Source organism: Sapajus apella, unplaced genomic scaffold (genome assembly GCF_009761245.1).
Source record: "Sapajus apella isolate SASKATOON/1434 unplaced genomic scaffold, GSC_monkey_1.0 scaffold9, whole genome shotgun sequence".
NCBI lineage: Eukaryota > Metazoa > Chordata > Mammalia > Primates > Cebidae > Sapajus > Sapajus apella.
The window spans coordinates 14,067,606-14,092,347 of NW_022436949.1; the positions used below are offsets into that span (position 1 = coordinate 14,067,606).

Here is a 24,742-nt window from a genome sequence, read left to right on the forward strand (position 1 = left end):
TCTCTCTCTCTCTCTCACACACACACACACACACACACACACAACTTAAGAGACAAATAATTCTTTGGCACTCTTCCCTTGTGACGCAATATTTTTTGCATTCTTATCTATTTTCTTCTCTAATCAAATTTCATTATATTTAACACAATAAAAATATAGGAAAGTAAACACAGTATCTCAAATCTTGCCTGAAATTAAAAACATGAATACCAACTAGAATACCTGTTAAACTCTAAAACATGAGTTTTTCTGAAATAAATGTCATATAAATAAATAATGCCTTGTACAGAGCCTATGTTACCATAGATTACATTTGATGTATATTCTTAATTACTTCCTTCTAAGGGAAGAGGGGGATCTTTACTTACAAGCAATGTTTAAAGAAAATCTTATGAGTCTATGGAAGCTTCATATAAAGGTTCTTTTAATTTTTCTATTTGAAAGCCTCCTCAAATCCCCATGGAAACGACCTTTTACTAATTCTGTCCATATTTCTATGGAAGTGAAACCAGTTTTAAATATTCCTGTTAAATCTGATTTTATTAGACAAGCGAGGCTAACATTTAACTTCAGTATCACTAATATTTAAGTTATACGTATACACATAGAAACAAGAAACAATGTAACTTTCAAATTTTATGCATATAGGTTATTTACATTTTTTCTATTACCTAAATCAAGAGGAATTTTTTCAAAGCTGATTGGACAGAAGATTATCAAAGCAAAAACAGTTTTTAAAGTTAAATTGAGAAGAAAAATTTGTTTTGATAGTCTTATCAATCTTATCAAACACTTAACAATGCTAATTTTGTGCCAGATACTTTTCTAAATTCTTTCAAATATTCACTTGTTGATTACTGCATTCATATAAGCACTACAGAAATTATAAAGCATTCAATATTTCTCTGTTTTACTAATGTTGAGTAACACGAAATCATTGTCTCCAAATTAAAATATAGGGGACAAAAATTCAATCATGACTATGGAAAACTGAAATAAGCTTTTTAACTTTTATCTTTATTATCTTTTTGTATTTGATTTTTCAGAGGTGTAATGACTCTTCAATGAACTACTTTGTTATTGACCATCTCTGGCCATCTCCTCAAATTACCTCTTTAATATTTGTTCAGCAAATAAAACTAGGTTAATATTTGCTCAAAATTTATAATTACAGAATTTAATTTGCTTCTAAAAACTGAGGAATGGCAGCTTAAGTTTAAAAGCAAATAAATCTTGGATCATGTGATATGTTTTGCATGTAAATACCTTTGCTTGCTATTCACAATAATATTCATATTTATTATTTTGTTAGATTTACCATCATCTAAAATTTGCAGTTTGGGGTTTCTGATGATTTCTATAGAACTGCCAGGAAATGGTGAGCATTTATTTCTGCTCATTTAATTTACTGTGGGAGAACTGAACAATTTGGTAACTTTTTGACATGAGGGGCACAGTTGGAACTACTCAGCAGTTAGAGTAGATGATAAAATATAGGAATAAAGCAAAATAAAAAAAATGTTTCAAACATAAGAGACATCATCATTAATATCAATATGAGACTGTTTATTAAAAAAAGTCATTTGAAATTACAATGGGTGTGTTATGTATCAAAGAAGAATCACCGGCTTGATTGAGAATGGAAACCTAAATCAGTTGTGAAAACTGAGAAATTTCCATAAGAGGATGTTATCCATCCAAACCACTGAAAAAACAATGTGTATGAAAATACCAGTCAATACAGTCTGATGGGACTATTAACAGTGTCTGGACTATTGTTTGTTTTCATACATTTTGAGATCTCTAAAAGTAACAACTTAATCTCTTAATAGGTACCAAAGGATGGAAATACCAGTTTGAAAGCAATAAAAATAATTCATTACTCTTGAGACAAGTTATTTGAGTTCTCCAGAACTTTTTGAGCAAAATAAGGATTTATACCAACTAGGAATGCTTTGGGTGGAAATTAGTCATATTTGTGAGGGTATAAGGAAGAATTATTATATTTTCCCAATATTGATAATCGTATTGATATTTAAAGGTGTATTCACTTAAAAGTAATAACAAAAATGATTACTAAAAAGCAATATACAACATACTACATACAGCATGACTACATATATATGAAATATCCAAAAAAGCCAATTTTATCGAGGCATTTGATTCCATGTATATGGGAACAGATATTAACAATAAATGGGTACAAAGGATCTCAATGGAGTAATGAAAATGTTTTAAAACTGGTTTGTAAGAATGCTTGCTTGACTTGATAAATTGACTAAACGTTATAGAATTGTAAACTTTCAATGAGTGACTTATATAGTATGTAAAATGTGCCTCAGTTAAGTTGTAGAAAATAAAAGGATCACTAACTTTTAAAGGAGAGCTGCTATTGAAGTGGTCACTTAATCTGTGATAGTTTGTGGTGAAGTGTCAACAAACTCTTTGGATAAATTGCTTAATATCTCTGAAACTTAAGTTTCTTCATCAAGGAGTTGTGGATAAAAATAACATTTACCTAATATAGCTGTTTTGAAAGTTAAAAAATAATCCATGAAAAAAAAATATGTGCAATGTATTTTGATGTACAAGTACTAGGTATAGAAGCTCTAATGGGGTATGAATTAGTCGAAAACTAAAGAGAAATCGTAATTGAGAGAAATAAAGAAATGCATCCTAAAGAAATGGACTGATAGAGAATGGTACTTGGAAAATGATCATAAATGTATATTGATTATCAATTTCATCCAGGATGTTTTACTTCTGAGTCATGACAGAAACTTCTCCCATCTCACAGTTCTGACAGAAAATACATAGAAAAACAAAAACATACTAATTCATCAAGTTTGAAATGTCTTTGATCATCAGAGAAAACTACACATAGTGAAAATGTATGGAGAAAAGCATCTCTGCATATATGACAAATACTATTAAATATTATAGATAAATAAAGTTTTGTATGTGTTTCAAAAATGAATACTTGGCAAGTGCATTTTAATGTACGATTACGTAAATGTTTCATTCGCTGTCTTTCAAATGCATATTTGTGTCTCTTTTCAAATCAACCCTGATTCTTGGGATGAGTATTAGATTACCAAAAAACCCAAAATCCTACCTAAGCCAAATAGGAGCTCTTGTGACCTTGAAAAATGCTTTAATACTGAGCTTTAATTTTCACAGAAATGGGGACAGAAATAAAATGTGCATTTTCAAACACTATTTTATGTGAAATTACTTTATAAACACATGGCTATAGGCAAAAAAGAAATGTACCACTTTTACCAGTTTATTTGTAAGAAGAAAGAGAATGTTAGGCAAAGTCTAGGTTGGAAATGTGAAATTGAACAGGAAAAAATACCTTTGTCCTGAACCTCCATAGGTAACATCTGTGCAATTTACAGTAGTGAAAGGACAATGGACAAAATATAGGAAAAAAAATCAAATTTAACAAATAATGAGGACTGCATACATCAAAAGGAGCTTAAATTTAAAACTGCCGCATTCTTTTTGGCTAGCTCTATGTGGCTGCATATTTGCATGTCTAGTAATAGCCTCAATTATATATTCAATAAAGACCATTTCATTATGTGATCAATGCATTCATTCTTATGGCAAAGTGTATGTTTTTATCTCATTTTTATATTGTACAAGACAAGGAAGCTAAACTGTTTCAAGGTTTTAGCCATTATTACACAATTAACTGGTTCCAAAGAAAGATCATTTAAAAAAAATAGCTAGTGCTGGGAAAAGAATATTAAATTCTTTTTATTTGAAATACTCTAAGCTATTTTCAAAGCATATTTATTAGGAGTTGCATTGAGAGTCCAATAACTTTTTATATGGTTGTTACTCAGGGCCACAGTCTCCAGGAAGATTTTTATAGATGGGCTCCATGAAGTCTGTGGGAACTCTGATTTGCAATTTCAAAAATATATATATCTGCAAGTATATGAATTTTTCTGGAGCAGGCCTATAGCTTTTAAATGACACTCAAAGGAGTCCAAACATAAAGCCTTTTAGAACTTTTAGAACTTGATAAATGAAATAGTTAAAGCAGCAAATATATTTCAGTTGTCAATAACCACGCTTAAGGCTACCGCATATTTTCAAAATGATTAAAATAAGTAATTGCCGAAAGGCACAATATTACATGCATGTATTAAAGACATATATTTAAGAACTTCCTCTTAAATGTATCAATTAATAGTGATGTTTATAAATGAATTAATATTAAAATTCTTACAATTCTATGTAAGACATGAGCTAATAATGCAAAGAAGGTAACACATGGTTATCAGAACAAAACATACATTTTCCAGTTTTTATTATTTTTGATATTTTAAAAATAAAATACATATATAATTTTGTTTAATATATATTTACACTAAAAATGGCAAATTGAATATAGTTGCTCCATGATTTTTACGAACTACAGGGATAATACATTTATTTTAAATATCATATACAGAGTTTTTGTGAAAAAAATCAAAAAAACACAAATGTCAGGTGTTGTTTCCCATTATATAGGGAACACACTTTGTTCTATTTTGCAAGTATGTCAAGAGAAAAAAAATGAAATAAAATACTAAAATTTACCTTAGTATGCATCTTAACATATAACAAGATTATTTAAAATATTTTTGGAAAAAAACTATAAATTATTATTGCTGATATATATTTTAAGAATAAATCGGTCCTAAGGAGTGGCCTCTCATTTATTAAAAAAAGCATTATTGAGTGCCTACTATGTACCAGGAATTCTGCCAGCTTTCTTTTGAATTTGAGGCATTTTATTGAATCCCATTTGGTGTACACAACTTCTAATTTTATGCCCTCTTCCACCAAAACAATCAAACAAACAGTCAGCTTACAAATCTTCTGCTAGGATAGTTGCTAAGTGTGGCACGTGAAACATATTAAATCATGCATATGCTGATGATTCACTTAGCAAAACACACATACCACAACATAGGTAATCTATAAGAACTCATTAAATAAATGAAGTGTGGAATTACCCTTTTCTAGGGACAGTCATAGTATTTTAATGTGATCAAAAGAAAAGTTAAATAATGACTCATTTAAACTAACTTGATAATTCTGAATTTATTTATATGTTCATACGAATAAATAGCTACTCTGATATTTTCAAAAACTAAATGGTGGTGGTTGTGCTTTAAGAAATTTTAAATAGCAAAAGTGGCTATAGGAGAAATAATGATCTCTGCTTATGATACTTAGGTTATTGGCAATACTGATTAATGTTAATTTTAAAAACTATCTCTATGCAAAAATTTAATACCAAAATGTGTTACATTATTCAAATAACCTCAAAAATAATTGTCACATTATCAAGTCTTAAAATCTGATTGTATAAAAGATAACTAAACTGATTAAATTTAATAAATAACATAAATTTAATGTTTTTCAGTATAGAAGAATTAATGCTTCAATCATTTTCAATATGTCTGAACTTATGCATAAAATATATTCCATACCTAAATGCATATGTATTAGAATGCATTTATATGTGGGTATATAAATGTATGAACATATATCATATACAACTATATCTCTAAGATTAATCACCATATTTCTAGTGATTAATAATTAAGAGGATAAACTGGTTGTATTGTTCATAAAAATATACTGTTGGTTAGTCATAAATTCCTTCCTTCCCTTGTACCCCATTATTTTCAGTTAAAAATCACCTGCTTCTAAAATGATCAATAATACACATTTAGCCAGTATGTATCAGAATATTAATATTCAATTTAATAGCAAAATACATATATGAAGTGAAATTAAGTGATGAACGTTATTTGGATAATGCATTTTGTCAATGTGCATTGACAAAATATGTACTACATGTAAATAAAACTATGGGCAAAATCTTTGTAAAGAATTACAGCTCATGAAAAAATGTTAAAGAGTAAAAGAATGGATAGAACTTCTGGAAACCATTAAAATAGAAAACAATTTCAGGGAACAAATCAAAGGAGAAAATACTATTTGAAATCACTTCTTTTTTTATAGAAAAGCATGTGCTATCTTGGGTTTTTAAACATTTAACTAAGATACCAACAAGCCACTTGGTTAGTTCTTGTTTACATTCACATTTCACTACTTGATTATGCAAAATATTTTTATGTATGGGTGGAACAGGAAAAACACGCTGTTTTGTGTGCAGCATCAGAACCTCAAAGCAAGCTGACAGTATTTTCACTCAACTAGATTTACCAAATGGACCTGAGTAAATTCCTCTTTTTATGAAAAAAACACGGGCAGAAACAAAACAAAACTAGCAAATAGAGCAGAATGGGCTATATACCATGGATTAAAATAAATATAAGACTAAAAGCAATTTTGGAACATGCATTCTACATTTATGATTAGCAATTTTTCACCTCTGTTCTTTCAATGAATATCCTTACAAAACGGGACCCTTTTCAAATGAAAGATGCTGGGACTTTTAAATGGTATCAATGATTATTTTGTTGTATTTTTGTTTTTAATTAGCATATACATAAAATAATCTATAAATTGGAAATTTATTTGCTATGTACATTTAATTGAATTTCCCACTTCTATTGTAGGGAATCAAAACATAAAACACATAGCTGAAGAAATGCATCCATACACAGCAGGGTAGAGGTAATGTGTTTCTCCGTGGTAATAGCCAAGTGGTTGTATCTCAGCTGGTTTCATAAGGTGATATTAAACACTGTGGTGACTCATGATGGTACAGAGTTTTGTCCTCGACCCAGGAATCTAAATTTTTTTTTAGCAAAATAAGTGTCTGTCCTCTAGTGAGCAAACCTAAACCAAGTCTGTATCTTTATATTTACTGTATTTGAGTGTCTAGCTTTATCTTTTCTCAATAGCATGTCAAAAGAAATTTATTGCAAACTTTTACTATTAAATATCTTAAATAACAGCTATAAATTGAGCACAAAAGTGTTTAACAGACCTGCATATATTTTCTCCACGTCACCTCCTTGTAACTGCTTCTCTGCCGTCTAGAATGCTCAAAGTGCAAATTGCTTGAGATTCCGAGGCTGAAAAGCGGACATAACGAGTTCCTAGGGGTTGGGAGAGTGAGGGGAAGCCCAGCTCATACTCTTTAGCCTAAGGTTCCACACGTGTGAGCAATTCATCACTTAGGAGGAGAATGACCTCCTATTTACACAGGGGCTAGCTATTTACCAAACCACATGTTTCCACTCATCATTTTATCAGCAAGATTAAGGTCAGGAAATCCTTATTAGAAGACCAGAGCACAATTTCAAAAAATGTTCACAAACAAATTCAACACAAAGTCTCAACATTGTACAAAACAATTTCTGAAACTTTATTGTGAATTTTAGGGTACATTTAGTAAAGAATGTTATCCTTAATATAATTAATTAAAAATAAATTGGAAAGAAATGCACATACTACTTTTTTAAAGCAAGAATAAGTACAGACTTTTGAAGCCACAATATATACAATTATATGAGTGCAATAAGCTTTCAAATACATTAGGTATATATCTGTTTAAATAAATAGTAGAATACTTGATTTGACATGTGAGAGTCATACTGATTACACCAAAAATGTTTTACAAAATATAGCCAAAAATGGAACGTTATACATTTTGATATACAAGTCTTTAAATACTTTATATATTCATTACTACTTAATTCAAATTATAGTGTACAAAAGTCCATTTTAATAAGGATAAGTTTTAATTGTGTGTTTACCACTGTTCAGCAAATATAGATATTAAGATGCATCCCTGTATGTTACTAAATTCCCATTCAATTTAAATCATTATCACAGGGACGAAAGAAATCTACCAATTTTTAACAGTAATAATTTTTATTGATAAATTATCCATAAAACATATTTCAACATTATTTTGGCTATTTTAAATTTTCTAAAATGTATCACCTAGTTCTTGAGCCAATTTGTTTTTATGCAATAAAAACAATTTGAATTCAAAATAGAAATATATTGCTACATTGAGCTTCTTATCTACTCTGCAATATACATATTTTAAATACCTTTAATTATCAATTTTCAATTGGTAAATTTTCCCCTATAATTCTTCAATAATAATGCTTTGTTTAGTACCTTACTAATTATGTCAAAAATTCATTTCACAAGGTAGCAATTGAATATACTGTATTGTAAATGTTACCTATAGACTAATAGTATTACAGGAAAATGTGATGTCAAGGGTTTTACATTTATTATTATTCATACATTATAGTACAACAAGTGAGATATTTTTCAGCCACATTTAATTATTTTTTTTACATAGTTACACATGGCAATTTATTTGGGGTATGTAAAAATGTGGCTATTTTTCAGAAATAAAATAATGTAAATTATCAAGTTTTTTAAAAATTGAAGCAATACTGTTATTTTCTATAGAATTCTTTAAAGAGTGACAGAAAGGAAAAGCAAACACTCATACCAACCTATCTTGGTGTGGTGAGGTGGGGAGGACCATTCAACCATCACTTCCTAAAAATTACTTAGGCAATAATGATTGAAAAAAATGTACTTTACTCTTAAATAATGAGCAATACGATTATCTGGCTCTGTCTACAAAAACTGCCTGGTAATATTAGAAAACGATTATAGAATGAATTATTGTTGTTATTTTTTATATCTGGACCACAAAAGCAATATGAGAAAATCTATTATAATGTGAATTGAAGTTGGATTTTTATATTTTTGTTAATAAAATATTAAGATATTACCACATCTAAGAGCACATCTAAAAACAATAAAGACAGCTTAAATTCTCCTAAACCTCCCTAGTACCAATTGCCCACTGTTTTAATGGAGCAGTACCACATGTCAAGCACCCAGTCAATCTCTATAACTCACAAAGTTGCCTCTTAATGGTCAGAATGGAGAGCATATACACTTTCTGCAAGAAGTCAGGTGGCATGAGGGAGGCTTAGTAGTGGACACACACAAATGCAGATTTATCTAATTTAGTGAGGGCCATAAAACTGTAATACAGGGGCTTTGCATGGAATAAACATGGCACCTTATTTTTCAGTCAGAGAGAAATGCCATCAGAGCTATTCATATTCGATTTATGAGAAGAAGAAATGGCCTGATGTATGAGTGAGGGTGTTCATTTTGCCATATTTGCATTAGAGTTTTCTCTGTGTGTGCCTGTGTGTATGTGAATATGTGAGTATCTTGGTATATTGCCAGAGTAATAAAGAGATTAAATATAATTCAGGTAACATATGATTGCCAAAGAGGATCTGATTTCTTGCCCTGTGAAATGAACAGGGGTTAATGAAGCAAATCTCTATGTTGTCTCGATACAGGGCTTTAAGATCTTGCCAGAAGCAAAGCAATGATTCTTTCAACTGTAAAGTGTGTACACATTCACTCAAAATAAGACATTCCAGTCTTTTGACCATTCTCTCACAATTTTAGAAACTAAATAAAAGAACTTCAAATATCCTCTAATTCTTTCTTAATTTTTGAAACTAAATAAATATAAACAAAGTTTCATAAGCTACAAGTAGTCTTAAATAGGCTAACAAATTTACTGAAAGTTTAAGACAATCATTTTATCTGCATCCTGAACTCCATCATCATGGTTAATAAACTTTGTAATTCTGTTTTAATGCCATCCTGTATATATATTTAAAAAATTCATTTACAATCACCTTAAGTATAGCATATTTAACAAGATTGTGATATCTCTCTTTTCCAAATAATCATCTTAAATTTGGCATATTCCTGACCTTTTGGCTTTAAAATCACAATTTCAGGAGGTAACAAGGAAAAACAAGCTTTAAAAAATACTGTGATTTACTGGAATACCATTGTCTAAGCGAGCTGGGTCTGTAAAGGTGATGCAAAATAATTTTAATATTGCTGTAGTTTACTTTTCTAATTCTTGCATAGCTTTTAAACACATTTTGTGGTTAAAAAATAAAATGCATGCAATTAAAGAATCTACCTCTTCCCCTGAATATGTATCACAAGAAAACCACATTGTAAAAATCTAAAGATTAACCCTCCTATCATAAATTATCTATAAATATGTGTAAGAGCTTACCAAATTAAAGTCTGAGATCAGAAATTTTATTAAAGCACCTCTATGGAAATAATCAATTTGCAATAATGACAATCAAGTTTTCACATAACTTGGAAAATAAAAACCCACAGCCTTGGTGGTAGAAAATATTGCCATAAATCTACATATGATAGGTAAACTTTGTGGTAGAAAAAAAAAGAAACAGTAGGCATTAGGGCAGCTCAATGTATTGGAGTTAAACATTCTTATTAAAACTTTAAAAAGGCGTGGAAAAAATAATGTCCCCTCAGAGTTATTTCATAAAGCAAAATGAATATGATTACATATAAGGCTGGTCATCGTTTTTATATCTAACCTGTTTTACTTATTATGAATATAGAGTAAGCACAGTTTTTCTTTAAGTAGTTTCGAGAGATAAAAGTGGCCACAGTTAAATGGGTAAAATTATACACTGCACACAGTATTGGCTCACTCAATTGAATAACCCCTCCTTATTTGTGAAAAATGATGTATGTATTTGATGAGAAAAAATTATCATGCCAGCTTTAGTTAGATAGCTGTTTTTCACTTATCTTTTCATTCATTTTCTTGAAATTCTGAAGGTGCAAAGGCTAGGAGCTGATGCCCATTTGCCTTGTCTACTACATCACCGCAGAAAAATCATTACAGAATTTTCACTTCACTTGCATAGTGTTGTCCAGTTCCATTAATCCTCTCACGTCATTCCTCAACTGCCTAGAATTGATGTATATTAATCCATAATTGTGGAGGTAGAAAACAAAGTGCATGCTGAAAACTTCTGCTTTCCTGAAGGCAGAAATTTCCAATGCTCACACTATTTAATTTGGCTCTTGTAATGTCCATTTGGATCCAGCCTGCCTGCCTGTCACACTCATAACCAATAAGCATAATGTCACTACAAATTATCACCAACATCCAGAATGTCAGTGCAAAATTAATTATCTTTTTCACAAAATCTTGAACATTAGTCCCTGGATAAAGGAAAACCCCAGCTATATTTTAAGTAATCTGAAGAACTAATTTAACATATCAGGTTAGGCCACTGTATTCATGTCTGTATGACAGAGTTTTGTTTTTCAAATCCGAACTGGAAATTCTATCAGAAGAATGTAAACCTATAGTGAAACCAAAACAATTTGGCACTCTTCCATGAAAATCTGCTAAAAAGCGATTACTTAAAGTGTTTGCTTATGTTTGGTCTAATTAAACATGAGTTCCATTGAAGAGTACTTCTTTTTTTAAAAAATGTTTCTCTAAACATGACTCTTTAAACAAATGGATAGATAAAAACTTCCTCATATCCTCACCATAAATTGATGTCTATCTTGCATATACCAGTGAGCTAAAAGTAAACTTGCCAGTATGTCTTTGAGTTCATGTCTAAGAATTATGCATTTCCAATGTCTTAATATTTTAACAAAGGAAACGCTACTGCTCTAGTTCATTGACAAATTAACGGTGAATTTAACTTTCTCATATCAATGATCTATCCAAAATATTCCCTTCCCAATTTCTTATTGTTTAGTGAACAACATAAACTCCACCTTCAGTCAACATGCTGAACACCGCTTTTTAATTAGAGTAATTGAAATATTTCTGTCTACTATGCTTATCAGTAAGGGATTTCAAGAAAAAAGCTGCTGCCTGAAAATAACTCTCAAACCAAACTTTGGAAAATAACTGAGCTCTTGCAATAAAAATGCAAGGTTCAAAATTGAAAGTGTTTGTAATTGAAAGTCAGTCTGCTTGTCTCATATCAAGGAACTTGCCTTGAACACACAAATCTTTTTTATTTTCCAGGAATGTTACAGAATTTATGTTCTAAATAAGAACTGTATTGATGAAAGTGATTCCATCATCCATATGCACTACAAACAATGAACAAAAAAGAGGGTAGCATATTATTCCGAGAATCAATTTCCTATGCCAAACACAATATGGAAAGCAGTGCATCCATAACTCTCTATTTCATTTTAGTGTTTAAATAGACCTCGAATTACAACTGTAACATTCTCACCTCGACATTTTATCAATATACATCCATTATAATAATCTATGATAGACAAATTTAATTTCACTGTATAGCTGAAATGATTCTCCCTAGCTCTCAGGTTTAAGAGGAATCTTGAGATTCAACATGTGGTTGATGGTTTTATTTATTTATTTTTTTTGGGACAGCGTCTTGCTTTAGTGCCAAGGCTGGAGTGCATTGGTGCAATCTTGGCTCACTACAACCTCGGCCTCCTGGGCTCAAGCTATCCTCCTGCCTCATCCTCCCAAATAGCTGCGACTATAGGAGTGCCTAACCACGCCTGGCTAATTTTTGTATTTTTTGTAGAGATGGGGTCTTGCTATGTTGCCTAGATGGCTCTCAAAATCATGAACTCAAGTGATCCACCTTCCTTGGCCTCCCAAAGCACTAAGATTAAAGGTGTAAGCCACCACACTGGCATTTACCAGATATTGTTAAAGTTTTTAAGGAAGACATTAAGCAGCTCATAATTATGATATATTTATAGAACTGTAGAAAATAACTGAATAATTTTGTGGCTATGGGTGATAAAAGTGGAAAACCTAATCTAGGAAAAGGCTAAAATTTTATAAATAGCATTAAAATAACCTATTATATGCATGTTTCTAAATAGACATGAAGATATATTCTCCCAGTGCATTACAGATAGGCTGGAGGAAGGCCCATATTGATCTTAGCTGGCACGTTTGCACAGAGATGCCTGATGTTTGCTTCTGAACCATTCGGGCACAGGGGCTGGAATAAAAATTAAAAAAAAAAAAAGAACACATCATTCCAGTCAAGTAGTCTGGGACTGAGACATACTTGTTATCATTAGAGTTTGACTTTCCCCTCTTCCAGCTCTCTTCTTACCTTATGAGTCATGGCACAAAATAAGAATAATTGGCTGAGGTGGGTGGATCACGAGGTCAGGAGATCAAAATAATCCTGGCAAACAGGGTGAAACCCCGTTTCTACTAAAAATACAAAAAATTAGCTGAGTGTGGTGGCACGTGACTGTAATCCCAGCTACTTGGGAGGCTGAGGCAGGAGAATCGTACCTGGAAGGCGGAGGTTGCAGTGAGCCGAAATCTTGCCAATGCCCTCCCTCCTGAGCAACAGAGTGACACTTCATCTCAAAATAAAAAAAAAAGAAAAAAAAAGAGCAAATTTTTAAAATTAATGACTAAAATTCACTGTATGTAAAAAATATCTAGAATCCAACTGCCTAAAAGATACAAATGCTAATTTCTACTTTTCCCATACACTGTCTGTGAATGTTCATTGTAAAGTATCTCCCCATGTCTCGGGGAATAGTTCTGTCATAATGCTTTGTGCTCAGTAGCAAAATTTGTATAATAATGAAGAAAATAAATAAATAAATAAAGGTTAAATTTGACTATTTGACTTCAGTGATCATTTTTTTTTTTTACCTTTACACAAATATTTTATTTTTGGCACAATTTTCTTTTGCTGATTGACTATAATTTTATGTTTTACATAGAAGCTCCATGATAGAGGCAGTACTAATTAGCAGCTAAGAGCACAGTGTCTGGTATCAGACTGCTAGTGTTGGAATTGTAAATTATTCTCCCCTTACTAGAACTGTGACCTGAAACAGATCATTCAACTTCTCTTCAGCTATAGAATAGGGACAATAATAATAGTATCTGCCTCAAAAAGTAGTTGGTCCTATTTGAGTTAATACATGTAAAGTGCTAAGAACTCCAGGCGCAAGGCGCATTTAGTAGATATCAGCTACTATCATGATCTGCTGTTTGACAGCTCCTTTCAAGGCCTTGCAAGCTGAGTTTCTAGAAATCAGGAGATAATGGTATCAAGGTGAATACTGTGATCCTCTCTTTACAAAGCCTCAAATATCTTCCACTTTCCTGTGAAATTATTCGTTATTTAGCTGAAATTAACTGTGGTTTATTTTGGCCAGTGAGTTTTATGTATGTTTAAGAGCATGATCACATTTTTAGTAATAAAGCTATGACTGATCATGTCAATGCAATCAATAGATTCAATGCCAATAACTCACCATTGAGATTAATAAATTGATTACTTTTTATTATTGGCTTTTTCCCTATATAGGCTACTCTACCACTATAATGGTTGTGTAAGGTTACTTTTGTTGAAATTCCTAATGAATTTATTCTTTTTTGAGGCAAAATATTGGAAAGCACAGTCTATACAACCTTATTAATCTATAAGCATCCAATTCCAAATCAGATTCCAGTGACATCATCCCTTTGTAGTTTTACAATAGAGAACTGATTTGATAATCAAATAGCTGTGATTCACTGTATTGTCCTGGGAATGCTTGCTCTGACAATGCTCTGTGAACTAGCAGAATTTTCTTTGTCTGTCCGTCTTCTCACCTTGCCAGATACTGCTAACACTTCATTAATTAATTAATACCCCAAGTAGCTAAAGTGTGTCTTATGCCAAAATCCTTGCATGTTCATTTGACAAAAACTAACTTTTTTGTTTTGTATTACTTTTACATTCCTTATAATTTCCTGTCAGAGATATTATCAACATTTACAAAATTGGTAGGTTTTATTTTCAGCAGCCTCCAAATGACCATATATTTGTGGAATGAACATTTAGAAAGCATATCATGTTCATAGAACCATATGGTTATTCCCCAATGACATATTAGTGTCATTTAGTATTAATAATATTTCTGTCACTTTTTTTCCTATATGAGTAAAATCTCCATAATAAACAGACAAATTTAACTAAAAATTAGATACAATTTTTCATTAGGAAACAATTAGGCTGACATAGGTAGTGATTAAAACATTTGGGACTACAGATAAGCATTTCTTTTATTTTCTCATAAGTAGATTTACTCCTGTCACAAGAAATAAGAAAGAATTGGCTAGAAAAAAAGTGTAAGTATGTTTGCTGCTGGTCGTGTTTGAATAGGACAGAAAAGCATGCAGGAGCTGTCACTACGGAAGGCTTTACCAGAACATAGATCTCTGATATGAGTAGTTAGAGGAATATGCATAGAAAAATGCAAAGGGCTTGGGATACACAATCTGTATTTATAACAGCACCCTGTTTGCTGCCACTGTTTGTGATGTCGACATTGCCACATCTCTGATTTTATGTTGAAGTTGGTCATTACATAGAACAGAACGCTCATGATTTCTAAACAAACTTTATTTAAACAGTACTTTAAGTGATACTTTAGATTGTGTAAGTATTATATATCTTTCCTACCTCTCACTATTGGCTATAACATTTGTTCTCCTATTGGGGAAACACTCATATCTTTTCCCGAGAAACACAGGAGTATTGTTCCGAAAGCTAACACAATGTATTACAAGAGCAGAATTGACTGAATTCCCAGTACTTGAGTCTGGCAACTAAGCCATTACACAAAATGCCTCACTTTAGCACCACATATTTCAGATATGTCATTGGCACACTTGGAGGACTATAACATAAGAAGAACAATTCCTTAAGAATGTATATTTTTTGTGTGATTTGTTTACCACATTTATATTTTAACCCCTCTTCAGATTGGAAGTGTTTAGAACATTTTAAAGAAGGCATTCAGGGTGTGAGCATTAGAGACTGCTTAATATGATTAAAAAGTGTCTTTTGACCAAAATGTGGCATTTCTGGAACTACTTAATATGTCTCCTTCATTGATGTCAGCTTTCCAAACTAGCAAAGTGACTCCTTGGCCAACCCACCTACAGTGTAAAATAGTCTCTTCATCATCTCTCTATCAAAAACACGGAAAGAATTTGGTCTTCCTACACTTGTTAGAAGATGAAAGGGTATAATGCAATAAGTAATAATAAATACAAGCAAATTGAGATATTAGAGGAGTAAGTATTCCTAAGCTGCTGTTAAGATTCAGAACCATCCTGTGGGTTCTTATTTCTGTAGTATTCTGAAGAAAATGTGTTAGACTCATTGATGGCAAAACAGTTTTATTTTGTGTTCATGTAATCAAATAACACTGTTTTATTTTTAACAATCGTATGGTATATTTGGGTGCTATTGCAGCTAATCTGCAATTTGGCTTTTCTAATCCCAAAGTTGATTTTCCTTCAGCATGAGACTGGCAATTCTGATTATTCAAATTATTTATTCAATTTGACATTACTTTTATTTTGAATGAAGAAACTGCCTATAAAATCAATGGTTATCATTTGATTAAATTAGCTTTTCTAAGACTTGTCCTGATAACTGACATTATCAGTCCAAATTACCACTGTTTGATATTTTTATTATATTTACACATTATTGCAAACCTAGATATAATTTTCCAATATTAACAAAAGTTGAAATATGCTAAAGTCACCTTAATGTGTTACTATGGAAAATAAAATCAAACATTATAAGAGTAATATTACAGATAAAAATATGGCAGCTACATAATGATATTAAGTTCACGGCTTTCCAATCAAACAATAAATGCCAACAATCTGCTCAAGGTTTTATAGTTCTGTTTTTTGATTTCTAATTTAATAAAAAAAAGTTAATTTTCTAGTTCAGAAGGGGAAAATTAATCAGGTAGCAACCTCAAAAAAGATAGAGGCAATACTCTGTTATCAACACTAATGCAAGAGAGTGATAACATAGATCATACAAACAATGGGAATATTGCAAATCATTCATTGTCAGGAGAGACTGAACCATGTGATTAACTTTGTAATTGTTTTTCTTGAGCCAATGTTAACATTGATGTGCACTATTTGAACATACATCAACTGATAATAGAAAGAAGTAGGCCAGATGGATGTTGGGTGGCAAGAGAAAACCTGCCAAGGAGTGATGTTTCCCTAAGTAATTAACAAAAGCTGTAGCTCAATTTTTAATAATAGAAATGAAAAATGGCTGAGTCCAATTATCTAATTTTCAGAGGAGAAAACTGAATTCTCAAGATGCTAAGTGCAATTCCAGCAAAGTATAAATGGTTTTGAATAGACATTATTACAACCAAAAAGAGAGAAAATAATTTAAAATGGGAAAAATCTAAATACTGATTTTAGTAACCACTACTGGTTTATTTTATGTGGTAATGCATTGCATAGTCACTTATAAAAATCAGAATAATCAAGAAATTGAAACTATGTAAACACACGAAGTTAATTGTCATTGTGAATACTGGTGAGAATGCCACTTTTTTTATTTTATGTATAAATTGGTTTCTACTAACAGGGCAACTCCCATGTGACTTCTACACCAAACTTTATTTAAATGTATGTATCTTCCTAAGCTTAATACATCCCGTTGCTTGGTGGTTCTAAGTTAGCTTACCAAATTGTCCATATTTCATAGTATTAAAAAGTGAATTACATATAGTTTTTTGGTTAGTCATATCAATCCAGTAATAATTTCTATAAAAATTTTAATCAATAATATTTAATTAACAAACATAAATACACATTTTATTCCAGAGGTCTACATATTTTAGCAGGTTTCAATTTTGTAGTTCATTTAAATTACAGTAATCACTTAGTGATTGTTGCCTAAGCCTAAGCATCCACAGAACAGTTGGAAAGATCCTTTTAGAGTTAGGCACCAGCTTGATGGTTATCACAGAAGTCTAACTGCAATTAAAATAGTATGTTTTCCAACAATAAAGATTTATCTCTTAAAATATGTTTGTACAAGAATGTGCGGGTGAGGCATTACATGCATTATTTATCAAAGAACAAAATTTTGGTTGAAATATGATTTTGAAATTTGGGGATGACCTGCTTATGTAAACATTCATCCACATGTAAATTAGTGTTTTAGAAATGATTGAGTTAAAAATAACATAGTCTGTCTTTCCTGTAATGTAAAGCCAATTATGACATTTTCTTCTAAGATGAAAGAAAACCAAATTTTCATGATATGTATGTTTTTCAATTTAGGAAAACATATATATAAAATAAAGGTCTCTGTTTTCAACATTTATATCATTGCATGGTTCCTTGAAGTATAGTGATAAATATTCATAAGAAAAAGGACTTGACAAAATCAGAACCATCTGGAGGCAAAAGCCAATTAAACCAAACATTTATTCCAGTCAGAGTTTAATATCTATGTTCCATATCTATGTTAAACATGTCTTTTTAAAGGGTGAAGGCTAAAACATTTTTTCAAAATAACATGACTTGAAATAGCCCTTTCAAATCTGATGCCTCTACAAGTGAAATTTCATTTTTAGAGAAACACTGTCTACTTTAGCTTGGGTTATGATTCAACATTATCAATGTGCACCATGTTTTTAAAGTAATTTTTAATATAGCAAACATGCTAATCTCATGTAGTTTAAAAAAATGAAGTTTTACTTGCTACTATATTTTATTAGCACCTTTGCCTGTAGAAGGAGTGTGATTTTAAGAATGAAAAAGTACATTCCCCTCCAAATTAACCAAAGGATAAATTTAAACCTGGCATTCTTATAATTAGAGTAATAGATCTTAGAATTTTATTACCCCATTGAAAGATCAAGTCTCCAGCAGTAGTTAAAAAAAATGTGAGAGAGAGAGACTTTAAAAAATATATTTCAGGGAAATGATGACAACTATTTAAAACTGAGAATGAACTCATATTTTTTTTAATAAGGAAATTCCAAGGAAAAAAGTATTGTGCTTAAAATTTAATGGAATATTTTAAAGGAAAGACAATGTTTTTTGATCTTAAAAAAAATTCCCATTGTCTAATGCTGTTTCTGAATCATAGCATTTAGTTATTAAATGTGTGTTGAATAACAGAATTAATACAAAATAAGAAAGCCTAGTTATATATCTATGCGTGGATCATATGACAAGATCTTTGGCAGCAGAAAATTTCACAGTTAAATGTCAGATACATTTGAAAGCATGCAAATTTAAAATCATAGAATATAATTCTGGAATAAGTATTGGTATCCATTAGGGAAAATGTGATATGGTTTACTAATCTAGTGATAAGTTTGGATATTATCTCGTTGCCTGACTTACCGTCAAATAAGTGTTCAGAAGGCAGAAAAAGTTCTTCAGGGGACCCATTCACATAGGGAAAGATGTGAAAGGTAGAGTCCAGGAAATATAAATGTCTTCATAGAATACATAGTTGTTCATTATCTGAACTGGAATTTACATAGACTTTCTGAGACAGTTACCTCTCCATTATAAAAGCTAATAGAGGAAACCACTGATATGAAAAACATAAAATGGTAGCCTTCTTAATAGGCATTTAGCAGTATATGATAAATATATAGCTTCATATAGTATACATGTATATATACCTGATACTATGAGACTGCTAAATATTTCAAATAAAACAATGAATCCAAATCCCTAAAGCCTGATTTTAACCATTTAAAATGTGTTTAACACTGACATTTTGTCTGATTAGGTCCATGTCTGCCTATGTGGTGGGATTAAATAGAATTTACTGAACATGTACTATATGCCATGCTATAATCCTTGTAAGAACCCTAAGAGGGCTGATATCCAGGATACTATCCACACTATGTCCCTTCCCTGTTCAGTATCCCAGTGGTATAAAATGGATATAACATCTTAGTGTAAAATAAGCAGAAGCCTAAAGAAAATCACACCAGTTTTCCAGGTTTTATGTGTTTGATTAAACTGTCTAAGCAAAAAGAATGAGTATTTTTATTGTTAGTTTGCTTTGTTTTAAATTATTTTCTTCTTATGAAACTGTTATGTTATATAAAACTAGAACTAAACCAAATGGTCAATCCAAAAACAATTGTATTGCACTGCAAGGGTGGTAAAGACCAACAAGAAGTTATATATTTAATTTGTGCAATTGAAATCACAATAAAGCCAACTGAAACTTGACTATATCTACTTCTTATTTACTTGATAAAGTTAATTAAACTAGTAACAAATTTCCATTACATTCTGCTCCAAATACAAATCAGCAACTTTACCATGATGGTTTCAGCTGTTCCAACAAAAGGAAATGATTTTGGCCCTAGTATATTATCAAAAGGTATTTTTGGGGTGCAATGCTTTTATTTGTTGAGTCTCATTCATGTTATTATGTCACTCATGTACTCAAACATTACAAACTTGTATATTCAGATATGAAAAACTTACTTATAAAATAAATACAGGTTAAAATAAGAAAAATAGTAAAAGCTGTTGGTTATTATGCTTCTGGCATAAATTTGATGAATCCCAGAAACATGATCCATATACTTTTAGGCATTTTAGCTAGTTTGATTACACCATGGATGCCATTACCTCAACAGAGATGCTTTCCAGTCTATAGAATAATTGGAAGCAGGAACCAGCAGGTTTCACATGATTCCAGCTGTGTTAAGTACTGACTGTTAAACAGATTCACTCTCTTATATGTTGTTTTGTAATAGGAGTGATGTATAAGGTGAAAATTCCCAGACAGGTGGAGCTTCTGGGTAACCTATGGGGAAGTAAATTCATTACAAACACTGAAAGGAACAGAATAATTTTAAAACATGATGGGCAAATGAAATAGGTAAAATACTCAAAATGAAAGATGAAGCAATTATACAAATGTGAAACAACAGAGACTAAGATCAAAAATAAAATATGCTATATCAGGGTACTTTTATGAAGATCAACCTTTCAAAAGTCCTAAGGAATCGGAAACCAGATAGTGTTTTAACACAAAAGCAGATTAACACAGATGACTTGTGAAAAAGATATAAGAAAATTCAGATTCAAGGAAACAACCAAAAACAAAACCAAGAAAGCATTCACTAAATGAATGTGTAAACCTCTGTCAGTGGCAACCTGCTATTCTTGGACAAGAGGTAGAAAAACAGGTAATATTTCTTCAGTGCCTAACTATTGCGGGCCAGACATTTATACATATATAAATGCATATATGTATAAATATACAGAAAAAGTTCTTCAGGGAACCAATTCACAAAGGGAAAGATGTGAAAGGATGTGAAAAGATGTGAACAGACATATACATCTGTTCACTTAATCTCATGACAACTTTATATGGATTTGGCATGATTACACCCATTTTGCAGACAAGGAAAGCAAGGACTAGCACATTTAAATGATGTGCCCAGTGTCACACAGTCTTTATGCAGTAGTTCACCAAGTCAGTTTTTCTCGCTCCAAATATCAAACTAGTTCTCATAGTCTCCATTTCTTCAGTCAGAATAAGAATTAAGTAGGCCAAATAATCTCAAAGGTCCACTGAAGACTTGAGAATGTGTAACTATTCTACAAGTTCTATTAGACACCAAATTTACCTTTCTAAAATTAATATAGTAGCTAGACACTGCATTAATCACTATTCAATTATTATTTTGCTTCTTTTTATAGAATTTATACTTGATTCTAGCATACTGTCTGGATAGCTCAAAAGTCTATTAAGGGAATTTTAGTGTGATACTTTATTTTTCTGACTAACAGATATCTCTATCAGGCCCCTATCAAAGTACATATATTGATCATTATGTTTAGAAGTAATAAATGAATGACCTAAGTACTGAAAGGTTTAAATAAAAGTTTGGGGTGAAGAGGCTTGGAAGTGAAGGAATCTGATTCTGTTTATTTAGCTCACCTTTCACCTTCTCATTATTTCCTAATATGGAAAACCATGATATGATGGGCAGACATACTGATATGTCAGAAATGAGGGAGAAAATAGGACCCACAGACATCTCTAAGTGATGGGAGAACACATTTTGAACATGAATGATGTCTTTCTTAAATGCTTGTTATAAAGATTAATTCAGTGGAAAATATTATATAAATAAAATATAATTTCCATATCACTGATCTTCAGGTTACACCAAAGTTTACTGAATGTCTCCTGAGTTCACCCTTCTCAGCACTGTTGTGGGCTCAGCATTAGAAATACAAAGGTAAGTAAGACACAGTCTCTTACTTTGAGGGACTTTCTTATATTCTCTAAGATTATTATGCTTTAAGTAATGATATACCAGCATTTGGTTTAACTAAGCTGCCATTTGAGACCCAAAGATCATCAGGAACCAAGGCCATGTTAGGAACAATCCTGAAATGTTCCTGGGTTGACACAACATCAGCTGGAGAGGATGCACAGTCCCTGCCAATAACAGATGGTCCTGCAGGAATAGTTTAAACCCTGGGGATTGTTGTTCCCAGTATCATACAGAAGTCAATAACACTTAGATAAAGCAGAACTTAATTGTCTAAAACAGAGACTTTAGGTGTCAAGAAACTTTTACTTAATTATTACCATGCTTAAAAATCAATCAATTAATTCAACATATTTTGCTGCCAGTGCATGGCAGAAAATCTTGCTGTTAAAACCAAGAATGAAAATGAGTTCATGTCATACTAAAATATCCTAAAAGCTGTGTCCATTTTTACTATGGTATAATGCCATTTTGATACCTATATCAATTTTGGGGCAAAAAAACCCATATTTATTTTTGTATAACATCTACCATCTCTTTTATGTTGGAAATTTGAATGGGTTGGGAATGCACTGAAATATTATTGATCTATATAGCTGAATCTAACATTATTCCTTAACTTGAAAAATGGCATCAGTAAGGAAAGCTCAAGTTAAAAAACAGCAAAGGAAAATTTACTGAATGCCTATCAAGTTCACCCTTCTCAGCACTGTTGTGGGTTCAGTGTTAGAATTACAAAGGTAAGACACAGTCTCTTACTTTGAGGGACTTTCTTACATTCTCTAAGATTATTATGCTTTAAGTGATGATATACCAGTATTTGGTTTTATCTGAGACCATAAGTCAGAATAAATATGAAGTTACTATTTCTAGCAAGAAAGGACACATCATAGATTTTTTTTATACTCTATGGTTGTCTTAAGTAAATATATATATATATGGAGAAGATTATGTAGAAATAATTTTACATCACTTTGAAATTTATCAGGAAACTAAGAAATAATATGTATTAACAACATACACGAATATAATCCACCTAGTGAATGACAAGAAATGGAGCAAAGAAAAGTAGTCGGTTCAGGTGTGTTCCCAGCTGACACACATAAGGAAGGCTATTGTGATTCTAGACATCCAATGTGAAAATCGGTTCAATGACATGAATATATGACACAGGAGGGCATCAACTCACAACTCAGAACTCACTCCATTTTGTTTCCATTTGTCACTTGCACCTTCTACAAAAAGTTTCCTGCCGAATCCTATGTAGCTGTGTATTTGAAAGTCCTCAGCATGCAGCTGCTATCACACAGAGGCACAGATTGGTTGCATCCACCGAATCCAAAAAACCACCAGTATTTTTCTTTCCAGAAAATGTCTACTACAGAACTACTACTGTCAGAAGACATTCTCCTTCTGTAAAAGATACAACTTCATTTCATAAGTCCTTCTGTGTTTCCATTTTTTTTCCTTATTGAGGTTTGTTTAATAATAAGAAAAAAAAAAAACCCTAATTCACTGAATTGCAGTTGCTATTGTCTTGCACAAAAACTGTTTTCTTTTCTAAATCAATCATCTATTATGACTCTCACAAGCCCCTGCACCTACTGTGGGTTGCATATGGATTACATACTTTTTCTAATAGGTGAAAATATAGGATTTGTAAAATCATTTTAAAATATGCAGGGCTATTTGTTCTGATTTATATCTAACAGGGCTAGTCAAAGACATTAAGCATTAGAGAACTGCCATGGATTTTACTAAACATTGTCATGAAGGTAAATATATTGAAATCCATGTATGTCTAGAACAAAATGCTGTGCTACAAATACACACAATTTACAAATGCAGCAAAGATGAATACTAAAAATACAGTTTGAGAAATGATTCAATAGCAACTCCTGTGAGGATGGATGCTTTCACTTGGTAACCAGGCCTCTTCATTATGGTAAGGCTATATAGTCTTATAGATACCTAGGGTGTTCATCTGATTTATGTTCAGAAGAGAGTCTGCACACACAATTGAGTTTCTTCTCAGGAGAAATGAAGGCCAGATCATGGGCATCAGAGATATCACAAGGATGTACAAGCAAGCCTGCATCATCTATCTTGAATAATTAGAATCATCAAACAGCAAATCAGTCCATTGTAAGACATGTATTTGAGATTTTTATTCTTTCAGACACATCCAATGTTTCTGCATTTGGAAAAAAATAGGCAAGACTAATTCCCTAGGCTATAAATCACTCTAATGTGGAGGGAAATGTGTTAGCTAGTTGTATTACAAAGCCTTTACTTCATATTTAATAGGCACCTGCAATACCAGCATTATACAAAGCTCTCTACTTTGCAAATCTCTAAAACCCCACTTAATTTTCAGCGCTGATTTCCTGCAATCTAAGAGCTTATGAAGGGTTCACTGTGTTCATACAGATCTATGCAAAATGTGCCAGAGCTTCCCTGTCTGTGATGGCATTCATTTGGAGGTGAATCCCAAATTTCAATCACTGGCATGCTTATTTCCGACTAAAATAAATATTCTCAGAATGAAAGCTGAAGATTAAGAGGACAAAAAGGAGGCAAAGTAACTAGCACTGAGGGAGATATATGCAAATATCAGCTCAATGACAATTCTTCATACCATTTACAATAGAAGCTTAAAGACCCAAATACTCTGCAATCCATTAGCTCCTCAATATCCTGAAAGGGATTAGAGTGTTTCTTAATCAACTGCTAACAGACTGAAAAAGGCCCAGAGAGTGGATATTAA

The 24,742-nt window shown here is 31.7% G+C and overlaps 1 protein-coding gene and 1 long non-coding RNA gene across 9 annotated transcripts in view; both read right to left on the minus strand.

Annotated features, from left to right (window-relative positions):
* The window catches only part of LOC116551155, a 20,774-nt gene extending 14,382 nt beyond the window's left edge, over positions 1-6,392 (minus strand). The window contains exon 1 of the long non-coding RNA XR_004268735.1: positions 6,382-6,392. This is a non-coding gene — a long non-coding RNA (uncharacterized LOC116551155). The remainder of the gene's footprint in view (positions 1-6,381) is intronic.
* Positions 1-24,742, minus strand: part of PCDH9 (protocadherin 9) — a 908,561-nt gene that overhangs the window by 872,034 nt on the left and 11,785 nt on the right. Inside the window, exon 3 of one of the 8 annotated variants that reach the window (XM_032277264.1) lies at positions 12,453-12,845. The exons of 6 other annotated variants lie outside the window; for them this stretch is intronic. In XM_032277264.1, coding sequence (XP_032133155.1) covers positions 12,750-12,845 — 96 coding nt within the window. In that variant the 3' untranslated portion in view covers positions 12,453-12,749. Of the gene's footprint in view, positions 1-12,452; positions 12,846-20,108; positions 20,493-24,742 lie in introns of those variants that run through there. One more of the 8 variants, XM_032277263.1, reaches the window with a different exon arrangement.